We start from the raw sequence: 26,791 nt of genomic DNA, 5'->3' as shown, positions 1-26,791 counted from the left end.
GACTGAAGCCGGAGACGCTCTACTGGAGGAAGTGATGATGTTTTAATCGAGTTCTCTGTGTGTTGTGCACTAGACTCTCAGTGGCAGTTTGCGTTCAGTGTGAAGTTTTACCCTCCTGACCCGTCCCAGCTGACCGAGGACATCACCAGGTAGATGACATCACAGAGGTCTGCTTATATCTGGTTTGATGAGGAGTGTGTGACGTGTGGTCTTCTCTCTCCAGGTATCTGTTATGCCTTCAGCTGAGGCAGGACATCGCATCGGGACGTCTGCCGTGTTCGTTCGTCACGCATGCGCTGCTGGGCTCGTACTCCCTGCAGGCCGAGCTGGGCGACCACGACCCGGAAGAGCATCGCCTGGACTACATCTCCGACTTCCAGTTCGCCCCAAACCAGACCAAGGAGCTGGAGGAGAAGGTGGTGGAGCTACACAAGTCACACAGGTCTGACAGCAGTCTCGTTCAGTTCCAGTCATCAAGTTTAAGGGGACCTGTTATTGCTGCCGTTCAGTGCTCTAGTGAGGACATAAACATGGCGGATGCTGTACGGCTCGCTCAGGGGAGGAGCTAAGCTAATAGGGCCCATCGTGGGCGGGGCCTGTTGCATGTGACGGCACAATGGCATTCCTGAACAGCTCATTTTGAGACACTGTTTCTGATTTATGAGGAAAATAGGGAGAGTGGATGGAGCTTTACCACAATAGGCTGGTTGTGTACACACACTGCGGATGCATAATTATGTTAAAAAACTATGTGAAAGTGAATTTTGCATAATAAGTCCCCTTTAAGGTCATAAAAGTCTTAAATATCTCAAGGGGTATAACAATCTTAATCATTTCTAAGAGCTCTTCAATTTGAGCATGGCTTAATGTGATCATTAAACTTCAAAATGCTGATATAATTGAATGAATCCACTGTTGCTGATTCTACAGACAGTTCATAATCACTGAATGCCACACATTTATGCCAAGCGATTGCTTATGATCTGCTGCTGATGAACTCTGACCAAATTTCTTCATGGTTGTTATATTTGTAATATGTTGTAGATGATTGAAAGAGTGTGTGTTTGATCTTACTCGTCTGTTTTAATGAGCAGCCAGCAGTAGTAAAGTGAGGAGATTTCAAAATAAGAGTCCTGTGTATTTCAGGCTTCTTTACAATTAAATAATATAGACTGCATTATTTTTTTATTTTTTTTTATTATTGGTGTTTTAGTTACACAATAAACTGTGTTCAGCATTAAGAACATTATTTAACACATTTTATACAGAGATATTTCTAGTATTGGCACAATAACCGGTTTCTTCAAATTCTCTTATTAATATATCAGCAAAATCCAATATCACTCAACCTCTTCTATCATGGCATACAAAATAAACTAATTTCAATTCATATGTATCGAGTATTGAAGAATCTGAGATGCATTTATTTTGAGATTGTATGGGTTTGTTCTCAATAGACATTCGGTGCCCTAAAGATCTCAAAAAGTGTAATATTTCATATAAATGTTGAAATAATAACTGTAACCTGATTGATTGTGACGTCACTAATGGTGTCATGCCCCTGCTGGCAGTCCAGATCCGATGATTAGACTCGAATCAGGAATATATGTCCTCATGCAGAGAGTAAACTGGTGTCGGTCTCTTCCATTCCCTAGACTAGTGTTCTTATATTAAACAGTGATGTAGTTCCTACATGAGTCCTCATTGGACTCAAAGCCCGATGTGTGTCACGATCACAGGATTATCAGGTGTAAATCTGCTCTGGTGACTGATGTGTCTTGTCTCCACCTGTTCTTTCAGGGGAATGACTCCAGCCCAAGCAGACGCCCAGTTTTTGGAGAATGCGAAGAAGCTGTCCATGTACGGCGTAGACCTGCATCACGCCAAGGTAGAAGATCTCCAGATGTGTGATGCTCTCTCACGGTCCTGCAGAGTTCAGATCCGACTCACCTCGACACATGCCTAGTAAAGCCCTCTGCGGACGCTAGCTGTTTCTCATGGGGTCGTGAGGTATCTCCAGCATTTACAGGGGTTATCGCCGTCCGCATCGCCCCAAAGTCTGTGTTTTTCTCCCGCCATCTGCGTAAAAATCCCCAGCCCAATTACCTACTGTTTTGTGACAAACACCAAGGTCGTGCGGGGTTATTTATTCGCCGTCCAAATCCACATATCCGAGTTTACAGGAGGAGATCAATAAAAAAAAAATCACTGTTTAAGGCGAGACACGGCAGGCATAAACACAGATTCTTCATGCAGTGGTCAGTTCTGAGATTTTGGGCTCGTTTACTCCTTCAATATGTGTTCTTTCAAGCTGCTATAAAGAAAACGCTGAAAATATACATTAAGGTGTTTATTTTATTACATTTTGTTTACTTGCGGCTGTAAGTTTCTCCCGAATTCACCAGGAAGTGATCATTCCAGCGCGACACGCCGAGCTCCGTCTGTTCACTGAAGTCTGTCGTGACCGGTGTCGCTGTAAAGCTCTGAGTCTCCTGCACAACGCTATCCCAAATATGGGCATTTCCTATCTACCAGTAACCAATCGTGAATGTCCAAAGGGGGATTTAAAGCGAATGACGAAATCTCGTTTAGAGCGATTTAACTCTTTAACTGCCGTTTTCTCAAAATGAGTTTTTTTGTCATTCTCCAGTACAAACATCTCAGCCTATGTGGCACCTGTGCACACCACACTCTCCAGTTACACACTTAGCAGTATTCTGAAGATATTTTCAGAGGGATTTGTTAATAAATCATTCCTGGCCTGATTTATGTGACATTTGAATAAAAAAAATGTCGAAAATAGATTTTTTTAAGGCTATGGACAGTATATTTTGATGTCCTAGGTAATGAAAGCATATAAGCTGAAATCCTTGTGTGTAAACAAAATGAAAAAATAATTTTGCACCTGGCTTTATCATATGTTCAGATCTATCTACCGAAAATATATGCAAAATCATGCATATTTAATGAGAAAATGTCTAATTTGCATAATTAAACATACACATTTCTAAAACTTGTAAAACATTTTTATATATATAGGTAACACTTTATTTTACGGTGCCCTTGATACAGAGTAATTACTTAATTAATTACTTAGTAATAGACTTTGTAATAACATGTAACAAAATGTACTTAACATGTAACTAAGTTATGGAACAGCCTATACTTACAGATTGTAATTACGCACATGTAATAGGCAGCTACTGTTACACATGTGTAACAAGCCGAGTCTGTTACATATCACATACACATTACTTGTATGTAACATAAAGTAAAGTGTATCAAGATTGTACTAAAGTGCACTTCCTGTGTATCTACAAATGGTATCCATCTGAATTAACCCACTAGTTCATAGCTTAAATACATGCATTAGCTTCCTAATTACATTGTAATTACATAATATTACACAGGTATAAGCTACGTAAAATAAAGTGTATCAAGAATGTACTTAAGTTTACTTTGTGTATACATACCTTATCCATCTCTGCCTTACTTTGATTTAACTCACTAGTTCACAGCTTAAATGCATGCAGTAGTTTCCTAATTACATTGTAATTACATAATATTACACAGGGATAAGCTACGTAAAATAAAGTGTATCAAGAATGTACTTAAGTGTACTTTGTGCATACATACCCTATCTTGATCTGCCTTAGTTTGATTTAACTCACTAGTTCACAGCTTAAATGCATGCAGTAGTTTCCTAATTACATTGTAATTACATAATATTACACAGGGATGAGCTACGTAAAATAAAGTGTATCAAGAATGTACTTAAGTGTACTTTGTGTATACATACCTTATCCATCTCTGCCTTAGTTTGATTTTACTCACTAGTTCACAACTTCAATGCATGCAGTAGAGTTCTCAACGGGTCGGGTCGGCCCGACAAACCCGACGGGACCCGCGGGTTCGGTCCGGGTTCGGGTCGGAAATATAAGCAAATGACTCGGGTCGGGTCGGACCTCGGGCTTAATCTTTTCCGCTCAGTGAAAAAAACAACAACAAACAATTTTTTATTAATCATCGCTGCTGTTCACCGTAAAGAAAGTCTGGCTGCTGCGTGCAACGTGCATCATGGAGAGGGGTGGGGGCAGACCTGACGCCGCTGCGTGCAAGCCTTTAGCCTGGAGAAGATGGAGTTGGTGAAAAGTAAACTTGCCGCAGGTGAATTCACCGTCGCTACTACAGGAGTGGGAAAATCAGAGGTCTGGAAAGTGTTTATTGTTTGTATTGTTAAAAGGCGTGAACATTAAAGGTTGATTTGAATTCCCGTCTGCTGGTCATGATAATAGGTGTATGAAAAAAAAAACAAAAAAAAAAACGAGGGTTCGGGCAGATAATTCAAGTTGATGTGTCGAGTTACATCGGGTCCGGGCTTTAAAAACCACGGGCCGGGTCGGGTCGGGTTGTAATTTTCAGGCCCGTTGAGAACTCTAGCATGCAGTAGTTTCCTAATTACATTGTAATTACATAATATTACACAGGTATAAGCTACGTAAAATAAAGTGTATCAAGAATGTACTTAAGTGTACTTTGTGTATACATACCTTATCCATCTCTGCCTTACTTTGATTTAACTCACTAGTTCACAGCTTAAATGCATGCAGTCGTTTCCTAATTACATTGTAATTACATAATGTTACACAGGGATGAGCTACGTAAAATAAAGTGTATCAAGAATGTACTTAAGTGTACTTTGTGTATACATACCTTATCTTTCTCTGCCTTAGTTTGATTTAACTCACTAGTTCACAGCTTAAATGCATGCAGTAGTTTCCTTATTACATTGTAATTACATAATATTACACAGGTATAAGCTACGTAAAATAAAGTGTATCAAGAATGTACTTAAGTGTACTTCATGTGTATCTATAAACCTCATCCAACTCGGCTTGTTACACATGTGTAACAGTAGCTGCCTATTACATGTGTGTAATTACAATCTGTAAGTACAGGCTGTTCCATAACTTAGTTACATGTTAAGTACATTTTGTTACATGTTATTACAACGTCTATTACTAAGTACCTAATTAAGTAATTACTCTGTATCAAGGGCACCGTAAAATAAAGTGTTACCTATATGTATACTTGTGCGAGTAATCAACTGAGGAGGTTTCATGGTGATATCTATTATTTAAAAATTGTACCCTATTCACCTGTAGTGTCTCGCCTTAAATCCTTTTTGACCCCTGCCGAGCACCGTACGATAACTGGTGCGCTTAACTGTAATTTGCATGTATTTTAAAGATGTACTTTTTTTTATTGCTGAAATGCTTGGATATTTTTACAAGAACAATATTTCATCACCGCTCCACGAAAGAGAAAAAAGCTAAATATGTCGGCTATTATGCACTGATGCACGAGATTAAAAAGGCACACCAATCAGCTTTATTATTACCTCATGTAAATAAGAGGCTGCATTTACTTGTTTCTGCTAATTTCCATATTTTTATCCTTTTTAGATAAAATGCAAGAATATAAGAACCATTTTGAATATACCAGCTTCCTATTTTTAAAAATTAAATTAAATGATTAAAGTAATTATAATTTTTTCTATTATTAAATTAAGTAATTTATTTGTATTAATTCCCAGCATATGAAATTTTTTTGTTTATGCCACGCGAGCAGCGCCTTCACAGGTTCGTGGGATTACAAAACTCGCTCCTCCACCGTCAATAAATCATCCGAACGCACGAGTTCTCACTGAAATGCCACGCAGAGGTGTTCTTACAGAGATGCCACGCAGAGGTGTTCTTACAGACGTCCTCATGAGAAACGATTAGCGTGTGATAGTGCGTATGAGCTTGATTAGCTGGTTCAGGTGTGTTTACCTGTGTTTGGAGCTGAACTCTGCAGGACGGTGGCCCTGTAGGACCAGGACTGGACGCTGTTTGCAGATTCTTTTTTCAGGAAGACTTTATTTTTCAGTCCTGTGCTGTTTTTGCTGAAACTGAATGAATGTGTGAGAGTTCACAGTCGTTAGCAGTCCAGTTCCAGCATGATCTGCGTTCACATTAATCACACGTTCGGCTGCTTGCATGGATCAGACATTTTATTTGAGTGCGTTATGGTTATCAGTAAGATCTGTGACCTGTGACCTCTAGACCCGACAAGAGCAGCAGAGGAAGACTCCAGCTGAACAAACACTCAGAATAGTGTGTGTGTGTGTGTGTGTGTGTGTGTGTGTGTGTGTGTGTGTGTGTGTGTGTGTGTGCAAAAGAGAGAGCATGCTCAAGTCTGGGAAAAATATGTTGTTGCCATTTTTAAACCCTCTCAGGAATACCAGCTCTCCGGCACTTTTCCCAGTGGGAACGATGGCAGTCTCTCGTCCAAACTGTGTGTCTTTATCTCTCTGAAGACTGAGGGTGAAGCTTGTGATGTTCAGTTGTCTTCATCTCGTGACCTTTAAGGACTGACACATGGTGCTGTATTAGTTAGGGTTAAAATAGTTCACTAAAACAATAAAAATAAAAACTTGAACTGAAATCCAATATTCTGGAGAGCTGGACTGGCCAGAAAGGCATTATAATGTCCCGAGGCCCGGCAGCTGGTGTCCTCTCTTCACCGGCTCGTACGGATGCGCTGATGTGTGAGAGATGCCGGACCGCTAAAAGCCTCTTGTGGCGACAGATAGTCTGAGTTCAATCTGTTTATCAGCGCTATTGATTTCTCTCAGAGCTCTACAGTTAACACAGACAGATCAATAACCAGTGCTCGACGTCCCAAAAGCCCCGGCAATCAAGATCCATTTAAAAGCGCTCAGATAAGTGCCTGAGAGGCGGAGTGAAAGGTGTGATGGATGCGCTTCGTAATTGCATTAAGACAATGAAAGAGTTTGAGTTTGAAATGATCCATAGTTATTATGTATGTGTATATATGTGCATGTATATATATTTATGTATATGTGCATTGTTTCAATCTTTGGATCATTAAAGGGGTGCTATAATGCCCTTTTCACAAGATATAAAATAAGTCTCTGATGTCCCCAGAGTGTGTGTGTGAAGTTTTAGCTCAAAATACCCCACAGATATTTTTATATAGCATGTTAAAGTTGAGGGTGAGCAAAAACGCACCGTTTTTGTGTGTTCCTTTAAATGCAAATGAGCTGCTGCTCCCGGTACAGGGGGCGGAGCTACAACAGCTTGCACTCACACACACATGCACTGAACATTTCTAAAACTTTTAGCCTTTTATGTTCAAACCGGAGTCAGACAATGATGGAGAGACTCAAGAAGAAGTGACAACATGTAGAAGCAACAGGACATTTCTGAATGGTTAGTTGATGAATAACTGTGCATCAACTGATGAATGTGTAGCTGATGTGTAGTTATCTTCTAGTCATTGATTAGTATATTCTGTCTTGATAATCTATAAATCGTGTTCAGGGGGCGGGGTTTATGTAAATTCTAGTGTTGGTGATGTCACTAACCCGGGAGGAATGTGGTGTAGTCTCTACCAGCCGTCTGTTGTAGTCCTTAAAAAGTGATTTCTTTAAAAGCAAATATCTCCCTTTGCTTTGAACTTTGAGCGTTGTAACTTTGCGGATGTTGTTTATGCTCAAACAGCAACATTACACACTCACTAAAGTTAGAAAAGTCAAATCATGTTCAACCACCCCTTTAACCATGTTTGTGTTCAGAAAGTTTATAAAACCACCTTTTTTCAAGTTTTGTCATACAGGAATGTTCTTGGTTCAAGTTGAGCTCCATGTAGAGTTACGATTACAGTAAACTTGCTAACCTTATGTGTGCAAACTTACATCCAAGCGTTCAACATGCTGGTAACGTTCATATGATGTTCACAAGGATAAACTGAGTTTGTGTGCTTTAACGAAAGAATACCAGCTTCCCTTCTGACACACTCTCGGGAGCGCTGACCTGCTTTACTTATACCGCTGTAAAGTACTACTGTAGAACTGAGGGACGAAACCAAAGTATTTTCATAAGTTAATGGACATTATTAACAGAAATACTAATGATTAACCAGAACATTCCTTTAAAACACTCCAAAGCAGCTTTCAGGGCACAACACAATCACATATAACCATTCGGGCCTTTTTAGCTTTTATTTATGTGCATGTGACCGGGAAAGCATTCTTAAATACAGATTCAGTTTATGTCTAAAAATATGTTAAAGAGCAGCTATTCTGCTTTTCCCATGTTCATCTTCAGTGTGTGATGTTGCTGTTTGAGCATGAGTTCTTCTCCATATCAGTGTTTCTGAACTCCTGAAACGCCTCCACTGTAGTCTTGAGTTTCTTCCGGGAACGAACACGTCACAATATTCCTCATTATAATAATTCATACGCAGAATAAAGGGGCGGGGCCTGGTTGAGTTAGTTAGTAGTGTGTTAAACTGGCGGTTATGGTAAGGGGCGGGGCATTTCCCAAACACACTCGAAGCGCTCGACCAATCACAACACACTGCCCCAGCCGACCAATCAGAGCACAGTGTGCTTTTCAGGAGGAGGAGCTTCATAGAGACAGGAACTAGAATCTCTCGTCTCTCATATCTCTCTTTGTACTCTCAACTAATTGTTCAGTTCGGTTCAGTACACACACTGCGCAGAATGAGTGAATTGTATGTGTACAGAACAGGATTAAGCACTAAAAGGTGTATTGTGTATTTAGCTGCAGTGTGTGTGTGTGTGGGCAAAATCAAGACTCTTTCAAAGGTACAGGGCTGTGAGTGGCTGCCTATGTAGCTCTAGCAAGTACTTCCTGTAGTTCTTCTGGTTGAGTTATTACTGTCACACTTCTGTTCCTGACTATGAGCAGATCTTGTGCTGGAAGTGGATATGAAATGTTTCTGATGCCGATAAAGACTGGTGGTCTTCTCTTCTCTCAGGACTCTGAGGGAGTGGACATCATGCTGGGAGTGTGTGCAAACGGTCTGTTAATCTATAAGGATCGTCTGCGGATAAATCGCTTCGCTTGGCCCAAAATCCTCAAGATCTCCTACAAACGCAGTAACTTCTACATCAAGATCAGGCCAGGAGAGGTACGGCTGAGCAGAACCCACACACAGTGTGTCTGAGAGTGATGGGAATGACCCTTGTGTCTGTAACGCTGATATTGTCTTTCAGGCGGAGCAGTTCGAGAGCACCGTCGGCTTCAAGCTGCCCAACCATCGGGCCGCCAAAAGAGTTTGGAAAGTGTGTGTTGAACACCACACCTTCTTCAGGTGAACACACACACCTTTATCACCCCATGCTACAGCATGTTTCGATGAGTCGAGAGGCTTCAGGTGTGTGTCTGTGTGTGAGAAGGGGACTGGACTTCTGGCGTTATCAAGATTATTAACTACACTATCGTAACTACATGTTTAAAAGCAGTTTTGTGCATCTTAGCTGATCTCCCTTCGTGTGTGTATTCAATAATCCTAGATTTGCCTCACCTAGATGTAGTAGAATGTCCTCCTCGCTTGTATTAAACCATAAAGGGCTTTGAATATGCCAAAAGAAAATGTTTTTAGGGCTGTCACTTATTTGCTGACTTGTGCGTCTCAAGCGCCCTCTTTACGTTCGTCCTAATGCCTGTTAGTTGTCTGTGGATTTGCCCATATCTGGCGTTTAAAATGGAAAAGTCTTTAGACATGGAAAATCGATTTTACAATCGATTCAATGAACACTTATGTCTCAAATTGAACAGGATTTTTCCACAAAAGTGACAGCCCTAATGTCCTTTTATGCGTAATGGATAGGAGCGCTCAGATCAGACAGGCGAGGGTGGAGAGAGAGGAGGGCGATCGGCTGAAGACCTCGCAGTTGTGCTTGTGGCTCACACACACACACACACCATCACACTCTCGAAACACATGATGTGGATTATCTCAGCTCAATCTTCCTCCTTTCCTTCTGTTTTTACCACCGGCTGTCACAGAGCCCTGCATCAGATGCCTTGCTTTTGTGGTTTAATGTCAGCAGTAGATCAGGGATGGGCACGAGTACTTGAGGACTCGTACGTGACGGCGACGATCCATCGTGAAAATGATGATCGCCCCCAAAAAAACATTTCTCTCTTTTCCTGATTGGCTATTGCGGCACTTGGGGCGGATCCTGAGGTCTGATTTGTTCGCGTTAAGCCTAGTTTATACTTTCGCCTGGCTCCGCAGCGCTAGTCAGAGCAGCTTTCCTCTTCAGCTTTACCTCAAGCCGCTGTTCCTTCTAGATGTTTCTTTTTCCATAACATTGATGTTCATAATCTAGCAGTTATTTTATTCTATTCATACGTTCATGTTTTCATGGACATGTTTTCAGGTATTTGTCAAACGTAATTATCGTAACAGTCTTCAAATATTTTCATTGTAATGACGGACATTGATGTGTGTGTAGTGTGTCCTCTGAGCGCTGTTGATGTGTGTGTGTGTGTGTGTGTAGTGTGTCCTCTGAGCGCTGTTGTTCACTGCTCTGTTCACAGGCTGATGTCTCCTGAAAACCCCACGAAGAGCAAGTTCCTGACCCTGGGCTCTAAGTTTCGCTACAGCGGGCGAACGCAGGCGCAGACGCGACAGGCCAGCTCCCTCATCGACCGGCCCGCGCCCTACTTCCAGCGCACCTCCAGCAAACGCATCTCGCGCAGTCTCGACGGAGGTATCGCTCTGCATGTGCTCCGTGTGTGTGTGTGTGTGTGTCACAGTAACACTTCTTCTTATTTCTAGCTGAAGAGACGCCGTCCCTGATCGTCAGTAACCTCAGAAACCGCCCGTCGCTGTAGGGTTCAGTGAAAACACTCGCTTTAATCAGTCTACACTTCACAGTGAATCTCATATTCAGATGGTGTTTACACTTGTAGAGCAGAAGTGTGCTGAATGAGGATGTGCCACTGACTAACTTAAAGGGATCGTTCACCCCAAAATGAAAATTATCCCATGATTTACTCACCCTCAAGCCATCCTAGATGTTTATGACTTTCTTCTTTCAGACGAATACTATCAGAATTATATTAAAAATGTCCTGGCTCTTCCAAGCTTTATGCTGCGTTCACACCAAACGTGAATAGAGCGTCTGGCATGAGTGTTTACATGTTAAGTCAATGTGCATCAGCACCTTTACGCGCGTCTGGAGGTCCTGCTGTTAGCGCAGCGGACGCGAATTCGCCTTATTTGCGCATCCAGTTTGCGCGAATTGACAATCTGGCGTGTTAGCGCAATTCATTTTATTTGGTGCTTTTTGTGCATTCACGCGCCTGACGCCCGAGTTGAAACTTTACGCCCGATCTGAACTTTGCCGTCAGTTCACGCCGCGTTAACCAATCAGGAGCCTGCTTGCTGCTGTCACGTGGTGAAGTGATGTCCCGCTTTTCAGTTTATAATGTTATTTTATATGTTTGGCCTCAATACATTATTTTGTAATATGACTAATGCCTGGTGTGGCATAACAAAGCAAATCTTTTATCATTTTATATCATCTTGTATATTTCAATATACGAGACATTCATTTTGTATTGAATGCTATTTATTCCATATCTAAATCTAGATTATATGAAACATTATTATTCTAATGTAAAGACAACCAACATACTTTAGTGTATAAGAACATAGTTTGTGTCTGTACAGAAAAAAAGTGTCAATTTCGCTTCAAACTTTTGCTCTGGACGCGCGAATGGATTCAGAATGTTGAAGCGTTCAACTAGACGTGAATTTGACGCTCTATTCGCGCTTGGTGTGAACGCAGCATTACAATGGCAGTGAATGGCCATTGTCCATCAAAGTGCATCTATCCATGATTAAAGTGCTCCGGCTCCGGGGTTAATGAAGGCCTTCTGAAGCGAAGCCATGCGTTTGTGTAGGAAAAATATCCATATTTAAAACTTTATGAAGTAAAATAACTAGCTGGCAGACGGCCGAGGGTGAGTAAATCATGGGGCGGTTTTCATTTTTGGGTGAACCATCCCTTTAAGCTCTTCTGATTGGACATTGTGTTCAGCGTTCAGCTGGCATGTCTGTGATTGGCTCAACGCTGCAAAAACAGGTTGTGGAAACCTGGGAGACTCTTCACAGAGCTCAAACACACACGGCAGAGTTTGATTTGCTTTACTCTCTTTATAAGCTAAACTTTATCATGATATACACAATATTCCCTAATTTTATATTGTCAGCAGAATTATTGCAGTGATATTGCTGATATTCAGTGTATCCCTATTGTAAATACTCTTGGCCAAAGCCAGGTGTTGAAATGAGTGTGTTTGTGTGTGAATGGCTTGTGAGCATGTGATGTTGAGCGCTCAGGCGTCCGTCACTGCCCTCACACACACACATACACACACACACACACACACACACACACACACACACACACACACACACACACACACACACACACACACACACACGTCTGGTTCACTATCTTTGTGGGGACTCTCCATAGACATAATGGTTTTTATACAGTACAAACTGTACATTCTATCCCCTTACTCTAACCCTACCCCTAAACCTACCCATCACACACACACACACACACACTAACCCTACCCCTAAACCTACCCATCACAGGAAACATTCTGCATTTTTACTTTCTCAAAACAACTCATCCTGTGTGATTTATAAGCCTTTTGAAAAGTGGGGACCGCTGGCTGGTCCCCACAATGTAGGTGATCTCAGGTTTTACTATTCTTATGGGGACATTTGGTCCCCACAATGTAATATAAACAAGGGCACACACACACTCTCACACACACACACACACACAGGAAGTCTTATCGCGTCGGCACTTACAAACGCACTGAGGCAGAGCCCAGATCTCATCAGCCCTCCATCAGAGGAGCTGAACACAAGCGTGACGGGCGAGAAGCAGTGTGTTTATCACTGAACTCTTGTGGACTTCCAGGTCATGAACTCGTTATCTGCAGGAAATCTCCCAGTGGTAAATGAGGCCAGTCATCTGAGGTCTGGTCTAGCACTGTGTGTGTGTGTGTGTGTGTGTGTGTGTGTGTGTGTGTGTGTGTGTGTGTACTCAAGATTAACACACACTCTGGGGTTCAAACGTCCCCCCTTGGATAGTAAAAACTTAAATCGGCTATATTGCGGGCTTCACCTGAGCAAGACGGATTACTGAACGTACTAAACGTGTTAAATCATATGTAAAAATGCTGAAAGGTTTCTGTGAGGGTTTAGAGGATAGAAAACTTCGCTAGCTCAGTATAAACACACTGGAAGTCAGTGGAAAGACCCCACAGAGATACACAGCTGAACGCGTGTGGCCGGAGCCCAGCTCAATGACGGCTGGAAATCATTTTCAAATGTCATTTCTGTACGTCTACAGTGGCTTTATTAAATGAATACCTGTGGTATTTATGGCTCGTGTGTTGAGTGACGTTCACACTCGCTGGGTTTCCATCCAAACGTGAAGCAAATCTTTTCCAAGTTCGCAAAAAAAACCATAGTTTCTGATGCGATACCGTGCAACATGAGTGACAGCGCTCCTCAAAGTTTGCCTTTATGCAAATGAGCAGTGATGCAGTGCAGTAGAGTTCAGACACAGGTGTATGCCTCTCCTGTTGTCCCTGAAGCGAGTGAGAGTGAGGGTCACATGATGCACCGCTGCACTTCACGCACACACACTCAATATCTATAGTGTTTCATCAACATCACTGCTACTTCTGACTTGTTTTCCAGTCTAAACATCCTCTAAACCAGAAGAGTTAGCTGGAGGTCAGGCCAGTAAATCACTGCACGTGTGAGCGGGGCTTTATTACGCTCGCTTATCATGATTTATCAATGAACCCAGATTTGTTTTTCTGCGGTTTGTCCGTCGCTGTCGTTTATATGTTTTCCACCGAGCGGAGATCTTGTGTTGTATTGTTGTGGATGGATGAAGCCACATTGTCCCGGCTCTCTGCGCAGACACAGGAAATGAGGAACATCTGTTTCCTGTCTGTGGAGCGAGCAGGAGAGATGAGCTCAGTGTGTGTGTGTGTGTGTGTGTGCAGGAGGAAATGAGGGTTTTATAGGCAGAGAGCTCTGATCCTGCACAGAAACCATCAGCGTCAGGCTGATGAAGCTCACGACATCATCATCATATTTTTAATGTATTTAATAAGTGTGAGCTTCACACTTTAGACCTTCTAGACTGTTAAAATTTACTTACCTTTACTTTGAGCTGCGCAACGATTAATCGCGTCAAAAATAAAAGTTCGTGTTTACATAATATATGTGTGTGCTGTATATATTTATACATTTATATTATATAGAAATATAAATATTTAATATAAAATTACATATTTTTCTTAAATGTATACATGCGTGTGTGTGTGTGTGTGTGTGTGTGTGTGTGTGTGTGTGTGTGTGTGTGTGTATATATATATATACACAGTGCAATGCATAAGTGAATACACCCATGCTAAAGTTGACTAAAAAGAGGAATAAAAAATCATATTTTGGACACCAAAATTATATTAAGGACACCAATTTTCTTTGTGAATGAACAATGTATCATAAATAAATAAATGTTCTTCCTTAAAATACAGGGTGCATAAGTGAGTACACCCCTATGTTAAATTCCCATAGAGGCAGGCAGATTTTTATTTTTAAGAATTAAAATAGCCCCACATCATCACATAGCCTTCACCATACCTAGATATTGGCATGGGGTACTTTCCATAAGATCATCTCTCAATGCAAATCAAACTAGCTATTAGGCTAACTGAAATAAAACCATGCCAATCTCTAGGTATGGTGAAGGCTATGTGATGATGTGGGGCTATTTTAATTCCAAAGGCCAAGGGAACTTTATCAGGATGCATAGTATCCTAAAATTTTTAAAAAAAAATACTTAAAAATAAAAATCTGCCTGCCTCTATGGGAATTTAACATAGGGGTGTACTCACTTATGCACCCTGTATTTTAAGGAAGAACATTTATTTATTTACGATACATTGTTCATTCACAAAGAAAATTGGTGTCCTTAAAGGTTGGATTTTTCCAAATTTTTTAAATTAAGGCATTAAGTTCAATTTCCAAAATAATATTTTTTATTCCTCTTTTTAGTCAACTTTAGCATGGGTGTATTCACTTATGCATTGCACTGTGTATATGTGTATATATATATATATATATATATATATATATATATATATATATATATATATATATATATATATACATACATACATACATACATACATACATATATATATATATATATATATATATATATATATATATATATATATATATATATATATATATATATATATATATATATATACATACATACATACATATATACACAAAATATTTATACACAGTACACACACACATATATTATGTAAACATGAACTTTTATTTTGGATGTGATTAATCGTTGCCCAGCACATGCGCCTTTGTCATGCAAAACAAGTCATGGATTTCTCTCCCTCTTGTCATTCCAAACCCAAAGCTTTGAACACTGAAGCTGCTTTTCTGTGGCATGATGGGAGAACACAACATCCGAGGTGTTTAACTCTGAGGATGCTGACCGTGGTGCGTCTGCTCCGGCGTTCACCTTGTTCAGAGGCCAGTGTGTAAACGCCCTCCGGCAGTGGCGCTCTCAGACGTGCTGAATTATGCATCTCTCATACGACTGACACTCAATAATCCATTATAACACACAGAACGCATCATCCCTGTGCAGGACGTACACGCATGCATCGAGTCTGCTTTCCCAGCTCCTCTCCTTTAAAATGACCCCATTTTTCCTCTTGCTGCTGGGAATCCTGCCTCTGTGTCACGGCCCGTTTAGTTTTAATAACGCAGCGATCGCCCCCTGGTGGACGCGTGAGGCGCTGCCGGTGCCCCAGATCAGAGACGCACGATGACATGGACGTCCCAGCAGCACTGGCCACATTAGCCTACTTTCCCACAGCTCAAACCAGGTCGTGCCGATGCTGATGTGCTGCTCCTCTGTGCTGTCGCATTCATTATTCACCTCTTCCTGATGGAGAGCAGCGCCACTGAGAAATACTCTATATTCAGAAGTGTGTAGTGCTCCTCTGGCTTCCTGCAACACACAGACACCAGGTCCGAATCCGCTTTGCTTTGTAGGAGTTGCGTGGATTGGCGTCTTTGGATGTAAATGACATTTGACCTCATAGTCCAGTCGTTTTATGAAAAAAGGTTGAACAAATTGCAACAGAAGCAAACTCAACTGATTTTGTATCCTCAATATGTCCTGAGTAAGGAAAAAAAGTCCAGAAGAATCACATTAGAGGAAAGTTTCGAAAAAGACCCAAATATAGTCATTCACACACCTATTCTTTTTCTTACGTGAATAGGGTAAACATTTGAATCTTTAGATATCACCATGAAAATTACTGAGTTGATTACTTACATCAAGACAAACAAAAAATGTATTACAAGTTTTTTTTAATTGTTTGTTAACATGGACAAACGGTGCATAATCTAATTACGTATGTGCTAATTTGCATAAAAACAGATCTAAACATTGGGTATAGCCAGGGGAACATGTCTTGTTGAATCTTGTTGACATATAACAGTAAAATACTTAATGTTAAGGTCTGAATGTAACCCATTACGGCTACCCATGAGCATTAATACATAGAGGCAGGAAGAAGTACTTTAGAAACCAGCCTTTATTAATTATTATTGCAGAGATGGGGTTTGGGGCTGTGGGACTGTTTCTGGGGGTTCACTTTTTATTTTGCTTACCTTTTGTCTTCTGCATTCTCCTTACCCCTGTCTCCTGTTCTTCCCTCAGACTCGTCCCCCAGACACAGTCCCAAACCCCATCTCTTAAAAATTAATAAAGGCTGGTTTCTAAAGTACTTCTTCCTGCCATGTGTATTAATCTTTTTCTTTTCAAAACTTCCCCCTAATGGGATTCTTCTGGGCTTTTTTTTCCTTACTCAGGACACATTGAGGATACAAAATCAGTTGAGTTTGCTTCTGTTGCAATTTGTTCAAGGTTGACCCCCATTTTGGCTTAAAATGACTGGACTATCAGGGGTTTTAGAGTCCCAGCTCGAAAGGAAATGCTAGCATACTATGTAATCAGTACTATCTGTGTACTATCATGTTTTTTGTAGTATATGGAACTGGGGTAGAAGCATCTAAAAATGAGTGACCCCAACTCTTATCATTATAAAGCTCTTCAAATCCATGAAACGAACATTGGAAAAAGCGCCCCGATTCAGATGGTCCTGAAGCTGCCCGAAACCAAATTATACAAGCACAACAAGAAAAGCTTTAAGATAAAGAGGAGCTCTCTGGATTTGAACCACAAAAACTCACAGAATCACACACTGCTGCTTTTATATAACACATTTCCCGTTATGAATTATGATAGCGCTTTTTATTTTATTTTATTTTTATAAATAAAAAAAAAATTTTTATTTATTTTTTTTGACCCTTCGGGTCAGATTGCTTTCTCACCGGCCCAGGGTTGGTTTTCAGTCGGGCCGAGACCACCTCGTTCAGGCGATCCCAGAGTGATTGCAGTGTTCATATATTCCTAAACCAGCCGAACTAAAGGAGAAAACGCAGCAGGTTCAGACGAGTCATGTGTGGAACGCCCTCAGTCATCATAGTGTGCTCTCGTTAGTACACTACATATGGCAAATGCAGAACGCAGTCTGGTTGCACTCCTTGGGCAATCACTGCTTACTGCAGAATAAGTGTGAGCATACATATACAACATATGCCATCCTGTTCTAGCTGAAGTGTTCATGAATTTGCTTTTAATAAATATGAATATGAAATATGTATATGAATTTGAATACGCCTGATGTTTAATGAAATGTATAAATATTTAGACTTACAGTGGAGTCCAAAAGTCTGAGACCACCAAGTGTTTCTTTTTATTTGAATGCAAAATTCGGTCTCCCTTTATATTAAGTGTCTTTAACTACCATGTACTAACATTTAAATGAATCATTAATACAATGCAGTTATTGTGTACATGTTTTTGAATTGCACTATAATTACACTGTTGACTCTACTCCTTAACCCACCCTTAAACCTACCCATCCCGCCAAACCTGACCCATCTTACCCGCATCCACCTCAATAGCAGCATTACAAAGGGTTTTACAATACAACATCAACACAAGAAGTATATTCTACCTGACAATTGTTTTTTAACCTGGGTGCCTTAGTTAAAGACACTTAATATCAAGTGTGACCCCAAGTTTATTATCAGCACACCAGTTTGAGGGAAAAGTTGAATTGAAAAGTTTAAGACATTTGATTAGTCACTTTGAAATAGTGAGTCTCATTATAATTCTCAAAAATCCTACAAACTTTAATTTCCAGGTTTAAAAAAATAAGTCTCAGATTTGCTGTGTGGTCTCAGACACCACTGTTTAAAAATATGAACATATGTGCGTAAGGTGGGTAAAGATATGAACTGCTGGGCCAACAGTGTGTGTTTGTGTTTGTGTGTGTGTGTGTGTGTGTGGCGGCAGCCCCTATGGTGAACGTGAGCGATTACAGTCACGCTGTGGACTCTGCTCTGACCGCCGGCGCTGGGGAGAACGGACCGGCCCTGGAGCTCAACTCCGACTCGAAGGTGAGAAACAGCTCTTTATGATCTTCATCACAGGCCTCAGACTTACAGGAGCTGTGCCCTCAATAACAACTGCTGATTACCCCATCTCAGATGTGTTCACACTCGTACTTCAACAACGAGTGTTTTATGAAAATACTTTTTTTTTAGGTGTCCCCCTTTCCCATTGATTTCATATATTTGATATGAGAATATTGGTTCTGGTTTGATTTGATTGGTTGTGATAACTCAAGCTAACCCTTGAATCATGCTAGTTAAATGTTAATACACTCGGATCCACTAGTGTTTGGAAACACACACACACACGGCTCACTCTGCTGAGTCCAGTACCCGGAGGGACCTCTATCCCCAGCTGACCCGACTGTCCGTCTCCCAGACGTGACATTTCCCTGTCCGTCAAAGGCCTGTATTCATGCGGTCCGCGAGCCCTGAAGGAGCGTGGCATTCCTGCCGTAACCTACAGCTCTCACATGAAGAGAGTCTTTCACAGACACCCTACACGAACACCAATGGAGGATGGAAGTGCTTTGAGAACTTCATCCTGTCTGTCTAACGGCCCACAAACCATCTTTGTGACAATAACCGAGTTATCCAGCCAGATATTGCCTGTTTCCATGGCGAAAGACATTCCACCCCCCGTCCCGTCACCGGCCTGTTCATTATAATGATGTAGGACCACCCCTGATTGAGTCCCGACAGATGCCTCTGTGTGTTTCTCAGGGTGTTTTCACACTCGGTCTGAACCAGAGTTCACTCTCTGCCCTCACCTCTTGATCACGCCGTCCTCGTGAACCCCGCTGTGAGCGTTAGCGGCAGCAGTTTACCCATGTAGCAAGTAGGGGTGGAACGATACGCAGAAGTCACGGTTCGGTTCAGACATCACGGTTCGGGACGAGTTCGGTACAGTGGAGGGAAATGCGCCAGTGGGGTGGTGCGCCACACCAGTGGGGTGGTGTGGCGCAATGGATAAGACACATGCCTTTGGTGTGAGAGACCCGGGTTCGAATCCACTGTGAGACACCAATGTGTCCCTGAGCAAGACACTTAACCCCTAGTTGCTCCAGAGGCGTGCGACCTCTGACATATATAGCAATTGTAAGTCGCTTTGGATAAAAGCGTCAGCTAAATGAATAAATGTAAATGTAAATGCGGAAGGCTTGAGTCTCAGGCTGTTCCACCAAAGGAAAATAAATCACTTAAGCCTTGTATTTTTTAAATAAGTTTTATTAATAAAGTAAAGGCATAGAACCAGTTTATTTGTAGTGCACTGACAATAGTTTTATATAATTAGTTCATTAATTAAATTAATAAAAAGACAAAAAGACCTTGAGATGTGTGGTAACTGTACCTGAATGAATTGAAAATGAATTTGCTACATTTCAGATTAATATATTTGTTTTCCTTAATTTTAATTAACAGTAACTTAAACACTTTGCAGTTTGAATGATGTCCTGTATAAACAAAATGACGGAGTATGTTTTTATGTTTCCACTGTTCGATCGCGCCCGCGCCTCTCTCACACACACACACACACACACACACACACACACACACAAATATAAGTAAACACTTTGCGACTTTTCGATTGCGCCTGCGCGTCTCTCTCTCTCTCTCTCTCTCTCTCTCTCTCTCTCTCTCTCTCTCTCTCTCTCTCTCTCTCTCTCTCTCTCTCTCTCTCTCTGGCGGAGCTACAGATTAGGTGTCCCTAAAGAACCCGCGTATCTAACAGTAGTTCTGCATTACATTAATTAATGTGCACGCGAGTTTTATTTATTTTTATACCGTGTATTCTCCGTGTAAATGTGTGCACCGAACCGTGACGCCCGTACCGTTTTGGTTCAATACGAATACATGTACCGTTCCACCCCTAGTAGCAAGGTAATGACTTATTGGGTTTCACTACTAAAACTTGCCTACCAAACAAAAGCACTACCAAAGCGTCAGTCTGCCTCGGATGTACAGCATAAGATGCGAAGAATGAGCATGTTCTACTTACCTTAGAAAATCACATGATTAGAAAGATTCAGACCTTTTCAAATGAAGCCAGATTACTCTTATACCAGCTGGACTGTACTGGAGTCTGTATGAACCAGACCCAAATGGACTCGAATGTGGTTCTCAACCTAAAGAATCGAATCCTGACGACTTATAACCTCCCAGAATTCCCTAAAGCCATTGATTTCACTACCAAAACTTGACACAGATCGGCAAAATATGCATCAAATGCTCAATAATGGCAATCAATAATTGTTGTCATTATCCAGCTCAGTTCAGTTCACATTTTGTTATCTGATGGTGGCAGTGCAGTTAAATCAATAATATTCTGAATATTAACTGTTAAACTAAAACAAAACACCATAAATAGCCAATAACTTTCACACGTTAGCCCGGATAAACCAATTGGCCGTACCGAATAGTGAAATGAAGCGAACTCCTCAGCCTGGTGTGAAACGCCCTCCTCTCTTCCCCTGAGCTTCTGCCCCAACACTGCCAGCTTTAGCTGTGATGTTGTCTAATGCTTGCCCACCCTCACACACACACACAAGTCTCTCCTAATGTGTCGTCCCTCACACCCAGTCACTGCTGACCTGACCTCGACTCGGCTCACTGACTAATGTTGTGTTTCTCTCTCCCTTTCTCTTTCCCTGCGCATTCCACCATGTGTTCTTGCTCTCTTTTTTCACCACGCACATTCCCGTTTCATGTCCGTGCACCCATGCAGTCTCTCTTCATGTTCCCATTCTCCCCGTCCTCCTCCACCCTCTCCTCACTCCCACCCACACTCGACACCATCTCCGAGCTGGACGTCCTGTCCGACATCTCCGAGGACGAGCCCGACCTTCACCTCGAGCCTGACCCTGACCCTTTGACCTGGGTGCCCGAAGGCTCCTCTTTAGACGGAGAGGCTTCATCTAAAGCCCTGTCGTCCTCGCCCGTGGAGAGTGTCTCGGGGTCCGAGGACCCCCCGCCCCGGCTGGGTGTGTCCCTGCTCCGGCTCTGCGAGGGTCTTCCCGAGGACCTGGCCCTCTCGTCCCCTGCCCTCCTGCCCTCCTTCCTCCTCATCTTCGCCGTCTTCCTCTCCGCCTGCCAGTCGCTGGTGCTGTCTCTGCTGCTGGCGCTGCCTCTGGCCATGTCCCTCTGCTACCTGGAGCCCAAAGCGCTGGCTCACTTCAGGCCGGCGGAGGCCATGGCCGAGACCACCTCTTCAGAGGAGATGCAGTGTGACCCCGCCGCCTAAACGACCCCTAACCTCCCCCGTTCCTTTCTCATGTCTGCCCTCCTCCTGAAATGCTACCGTGTGCATTTTGTTGCTGTTTCCCCTCGTCCTGTAGCTCTTCTCTCTGTCCCGCTGTACTGGAGTCCGTATGAACCAGACCCAAATGGACTCGAATGTGGTTCCCAACCTAAAGAATCGAATCCTGACGACTTATGACCTTCCAGAATTCCCTAAAGCCATTGATTTTACTACCAAAACTTGACAGATCGGCACTTGAGGCACCTCATAAAGCGCTACCGTGTGCATTGTTGCTGTTTGCCGCCTCCTCCTCCTCCTTCCCCCTCTCTCCGTCCCGCTCCACCTTCCAGTGCCAGATTTTTAGTGTAAAATGCAGAATATGTTCCTGCTCGCAGCTTGTAGCCACATTCCAGTGGGAACCTATTTATAGTCCACATCCTGTCTCAAAACTCCCCTCGTTTATTAGACCTGAAACCGAATCACTCGACCAGCTCGAATCTTATACTTCAGATTTATACGCATTTGGATCAACTTCTTAGCTGAGAATTCATCATAGTCCTTCAGGTGTTTTATAAGGTTAATAAAGTCGGAAAAGCAGAATAGGCACTGCATCACACTCAGACAATGACGTCACACACCCTGTGTGCGCTTTGATTGGGGATTCAGGCCTTCCCATCATCCATTTCACCTTTCCGACAATTTTGTCCATTATTCCACCAATTAGAGTCCACAGGTGGAGGTCGTGGAGAAGCCAGACACGGACGTGGCCACATCCGTCACCTATGAATCGGCCATTGAGGTCTGCTAACCTTCCCAGCATGCATCTGTAATCATATTCATATAATTAGCGCACAACCCAAAGGTATTGTAGGACATGTTTTGAACTAATCTTCATCTTTTATCTCTGATGGCATACACAGACGGATAAAGGTGGCACTGGCGCTCCTGAGAGAAAGGTCTTTCACTTTTGAGATGCAGAGTGTTGTAATTCAGTGTCTTTTTTTTGCTTTTATGTCCAAATGAAAGTGATGGGGTTCTTGCATCATGGTTGTTTGATGTGAAATCTTTGCTTTCTTTGCTGTGCTGATGGTTGGTGGTTTTTATTTGCTTTTGTGCTTTTTCTGTAATGTGACGTTTGTGTTTATTTCGATTGCAAATGAGGCACAAATCACGTGAGCTCTCTTGAGCGATCAATAGGCCATAGATTTGCTGATTGATTGGCTAAGCAGTGCTTGTTTGATGACTTGTAGTCATAATCAAATGCTGATTTTCCTGTTGGTTGGTTAAACTTCTAATAACCCTGATACAAATCAACATGCAGGAAATCTGAAGTGTCGTACATGAACCAAACTGGATGGAGAAAGTCTGAGAGCACATTGAGAATCTGAGATTCAAGATCCAATTTAAACCTAGATGCTGTTTTCAATTGGACATTTCACTCAAATTGATATGCTGATAATATAATTTGTAATGAAAATGGTATTCGATGATAAAAAGGAGCATTTTCACGGGTGCTCTCAGCCTTTTGGAGCCTTCCGTACATGTACTGTAATCATTTTCCATTACAGAACATTTTCTGATGTTCATCCAGATTTAAGACTCCAGTTCATTACCATCTGTCTTTTTCCGTTCTGTTGAAATGTGTTCTCATTTTTAATCCACAGAGCAAGTTGAGAGTGCAGGGGGAAAATATATATGTCAGACATAGCAATTTAATGTTGGAGGTTCGTATGTGATCAAAACCATTTTTTTTTAATTTTTTTTTTAAGAAAACAAAAGAAAGAGCAAAAGCATAATGGATGGTGGACCTGTGTCCCGTCTCTGGCTACTGTCCTGGGCTGCCTCTCACTCTTCCTCTCTCAGGCTTTGTGTGCATGCATTAGTGTGTGTGTGTGTGTGTGTGTGTGTGTACACCCATGCATAGGCTGCATGTTACACCGGGCGCATGTCTGCGGGTGAACTGAATGTACGTGATGCGTGGTGATTGTAACATCCGTGTAAATGTCTTTTGGGAATGGTTTTCATAACAACACTAATAGTATTTCCCTAACCAGACAGGTTGCTTTCTGCTTTGGTTGTGGTGATTGTTTACATTTGACTTTATAACTAAATGAAGTTACTCATCCTGGGGTGACCCTGTCAGTGCTAAAGACACCCGACCCATGATCACTTGCCAAAACACAGGCTGATTTGGTTTGTGGTTAATTTGTGGCCTAAAAGTCTAAAGCTGAAATCATTGTGTAGTAGATGATAAATTATCATGCATTTTTAATTCCTTTTGGTGTAAAAATGGCTAAAGTTTGGGCACATTACCCATTTTTCATGCAAACCGTGCCCCGTTTCAGTCTAAATGTTCTCATAATCATCATAAATTTCTCTACAAATGAAACTGGAATAAGAGTAAGTGTTTTCTCATTATGGCGCACTTTAATTGAAGTGGCTTTCTCCAGGATATCTGGTTGTGTGTCTTTGGCATTGAGGCAGTGAATCACTGCACCGCCCCAGTCCTCAGTATTTGAACAAGTCCTGCCTCACTGCTCCCCACAGTCACTGACCTCTGACCTCTCACCTGACCCTCATTATATGACCATTTAATCCATCCTTCAAATGTGGAATACTGATTGATATTAATCAGGACTTCCTGCTGTTACTTATTCATTTGGATGTGAATGGAGATGAGTTGTTGTGGTATAGCTGTACAGTCAGAGCAATAGGCTATTCAGTGTACAACATGTGAAGGCCTGGTTAAGTCTTCACTGGCAATCTGTTTCAAACCACGAAATGATCTTCGTTTTAGCCAGATTTCAATAGAAATTATGCCACACCCCTTCAAACTTAGAGTAAAGATGTAATTTTAAATGAAATCTGTCCAAAACGAAGTTCGGTTTGAGTTTGTTTCGGTGGTTCGAAATAGTTAGCCAAAAAAATAATGGGCGTGACATGATTTTGAATTAGCCAAGTTTCATTCACACCTGTTTCTTTTTTTTATTTCACTTGAAGGACATCACAGCCTTCACAGTCTGTACTTCTGTCCCCCACAACCTCATTTTCCAAATCATTTTCCATATCAATAACTTCCAATGTGATTGTCCTAGTGGTTAGTTATTAAAGATGTTCCAGATGTCCTGTCCACATCAGCCGATCTGTCATCATGAGTGCACTGAGGTATACTTCTGGAGCCACCCCAGTCGGGTGTTTGGCCGGAGCTCAGGACTCGACAGCAGTGAGGCTGGACTATTAACGGGGTTCAGGTCTCTCCATGACTAATGTGCTGGTTGTTGGTTGTCCCTTTGTCCTCCCTCTGCCTGCCTCTCCCTGGTGTGGTGGGCCCTTCAGGACTTGGATAAGACCCAGGAGGATGTATTGAAGCATCAGGCTAGCATTAGCGAGCTAAAGCGCAGTTTTATGGAGGCTACGCCCGAGCCCAGGCCCAGTCAGTGGGACAAGCGGCTGACGGGCAGCCCTGCCACCACCCTGCGCTTGCAGGCTCAAGGGGTACGTGTGCTTCTGCTCGGGGTTCAGACGCCGGCATGCCCTCGCTGTCCTTCACCTCCTGCTCTCCTCCTCTGCTGGGTTACTGTTGTACGGTGGGACAGTTGGGAACATATTCACAATTTTATCTCCGTAAATTAGTTGCGTAATCATTGCATCGATTACAAATCCTGCCAATGCGTCGATTTTGAAACATGGATTTTTGGTGAATCGTTTTTTTCGGCCTTTAAGAATTGGAATTGGAATATAGGACACTTTCCTAGGTGTGATCAGCTCTAAGATATTTTATCAGCACATTGCACTTTGTTATACAACAAGTAGCCTGCATTTACATGCATTTAAGGCGAGACACGGCAGGCATAAACACAGATTCTTCATGCAGTGGTCAGTTCTGAGATTTTGGGCTCGTTTACTCCTTCAATATGTGTTCTTTCAAGCTGCTATAAAGAAAACGCTGAAAATATACATTAAGATGTTTATTTTATTACATTTTGTTTACTTGCGGCTGTAAGTTTCTCCCGAATTCACCAGGAAGTGAGCATTCCAGCGCGACACGCCGAGCTCCGTCTGTTCACTGAAGTCTGTCGTGACCGGTGTCGCTGTAAAGCTCTGAGTCTCCTGCACAACGCTATCCCAAATATGGGCATTTCCTTTCTACCAGTAACCAATCGTGAATGTCCAAAGGGGGATTTAAAGCTAACGACGAAATCTCGTTTAGAGCGATTTAACTCTTTAACTGCCGTTTTCTCAAAATGAGTTTTTTGTCATTCTCCAGTACAAACATCTCAGCCTATGTGGCACCTGTGCACACCAAACTCTCCAGTTACACACTTAGCAGTATTCTGAAGATATTTTCAGAGGGATTTGTTAATAAATCATTCCTGGCCTGATTTATGTGACATTTTAATTAAAAAAAATGTCGAAAATCGATTTTTTTTAAGTCTATGGACAGTATATTTTGATGTCCTAGGTAATGAAAGCATATAAGCTGAAATCCTTGTGTGTAAACAAAATGAAAAAATAATGTTGCACCTGGCTTTATCATATGTTCAGATCTATCTACCGAAAATATATGCAAAATCGTGCATATTTAATGAGATAATGCCTAATTTGCATAAACACATTTCTAAACCTTGTAATAATTTTTTTTTTATATACTTGTGTAAGTAATCAACTGAGGAGATTTCATGGTGATATCTATCTAATTTTACCCTATTCACCTGTAGTGTCTCGCCTTAAAGTTGTTTATTTAAAAAAAAAAATGTTTGGTAGTTTTGTCTGGTTTTGCCTGAGACACATTAGAAGCATTTACATAATCCTGTGAATGCAAAATACAGAATCGGGTCGAATCAAATCATTCTGAATTTGCACAAATCATTCAAATCCAGCCTGTCCTGTAAAGCGTGCGTGTGTGAGCAGAGCTGGAGATGATTAGGGTCTCTGTAGATGATCGCATTCCCCAGCGCGAGACGTCGTGCTGACACCTGTCACTCCTGACGTCACGATGTGCTATTGTCTTCTGGAGTCTAAGTAGATTTATAAAGCCTCCTCATAATCCCAGCT

General features: G+C 41.9%; 2 protein-coding genes across 17 annotated transcripts in view; both read left to right on the top strand.

The window, feature by feature from the left end:
• LOC311304860 (dynein axonemal intermediate chain 1-like) overlaps window positions 1-26,791 on the top strand; it is a 674,193-nt gene that overhangs the window by 331,927 nt on the left and 315,475 nt on the right. The window lies entirely within an intron of this gene.
• Window positions 1-26,791, top strand: part of epb41l2 (erythrocyte membrane protein band 4.1 like 2) — a 106,576-nt gene that overhangs the window by 64,430 nt on the left and 15,355 nt on the right. For 4 of the 16 annotated variants that reach the window (XM_084432159.1, XM_084432153.1, XM_084432149.1 and 1 more), the window contains exons 7-17: window positions 74-149; window positions 224-442; window positions 1,801-1,888; window positions 8,851-9,003; window positions 9,089-9,186; window positions 10,422-10,594; window positions 18,401-18,504; window positions 22,461-22,535; window positions 22,657-22,692; window positions 23,401-23,460; window positions 25,073-25,231. In XM_084432159.1, the coding sequence (XP_084288285.1) occupies window positions 74-149; window positions 224-442; window positions 1,801-1,888; window positions 8,851-9,003; window positions 9,089-9,186; window positions 10,422-10,594; window positions 18,401-18,504; window positions 22,461-22,535; window positions 22,657-22,692; window positions 23,401-23,460; window positions 25,073-25,231 (1,241 nt within the window). The remainder of the gene's footprint in view (window positions 1-73; window positions 150-223; window positions 443-1,800; window positions 1,889-8,850; window positions 9,004-9,088; window positions 9,187-10,421; window positions 10,595-18,400; window positions 18,505-22,460; window positions 22,536-22,656; window positions 22,693-23,400; window positions 23,461-25,072; window positions 25,232-26,791) is intronic. The other 12 variants (XM_084432152.1, XM_084432151.1, XM_084432156.1 and 9 more) reach the window with 5 other exon arrangements.

Source organism: Rutilus rutilus, assembly GCF_951802725.1.
Source record: "Rutilus rutilus genome assembly, chromosome: 15".
Lineage (NCBI taxonomy): Eukaryota > Metazoa > Chordata > Actinopteri > Cypriniformes > Leuciscidae > Rutilus > Rutilus rutilus.
This window is presented reverse-complemented; position numbering and strand designations above follow the sequence as displayed.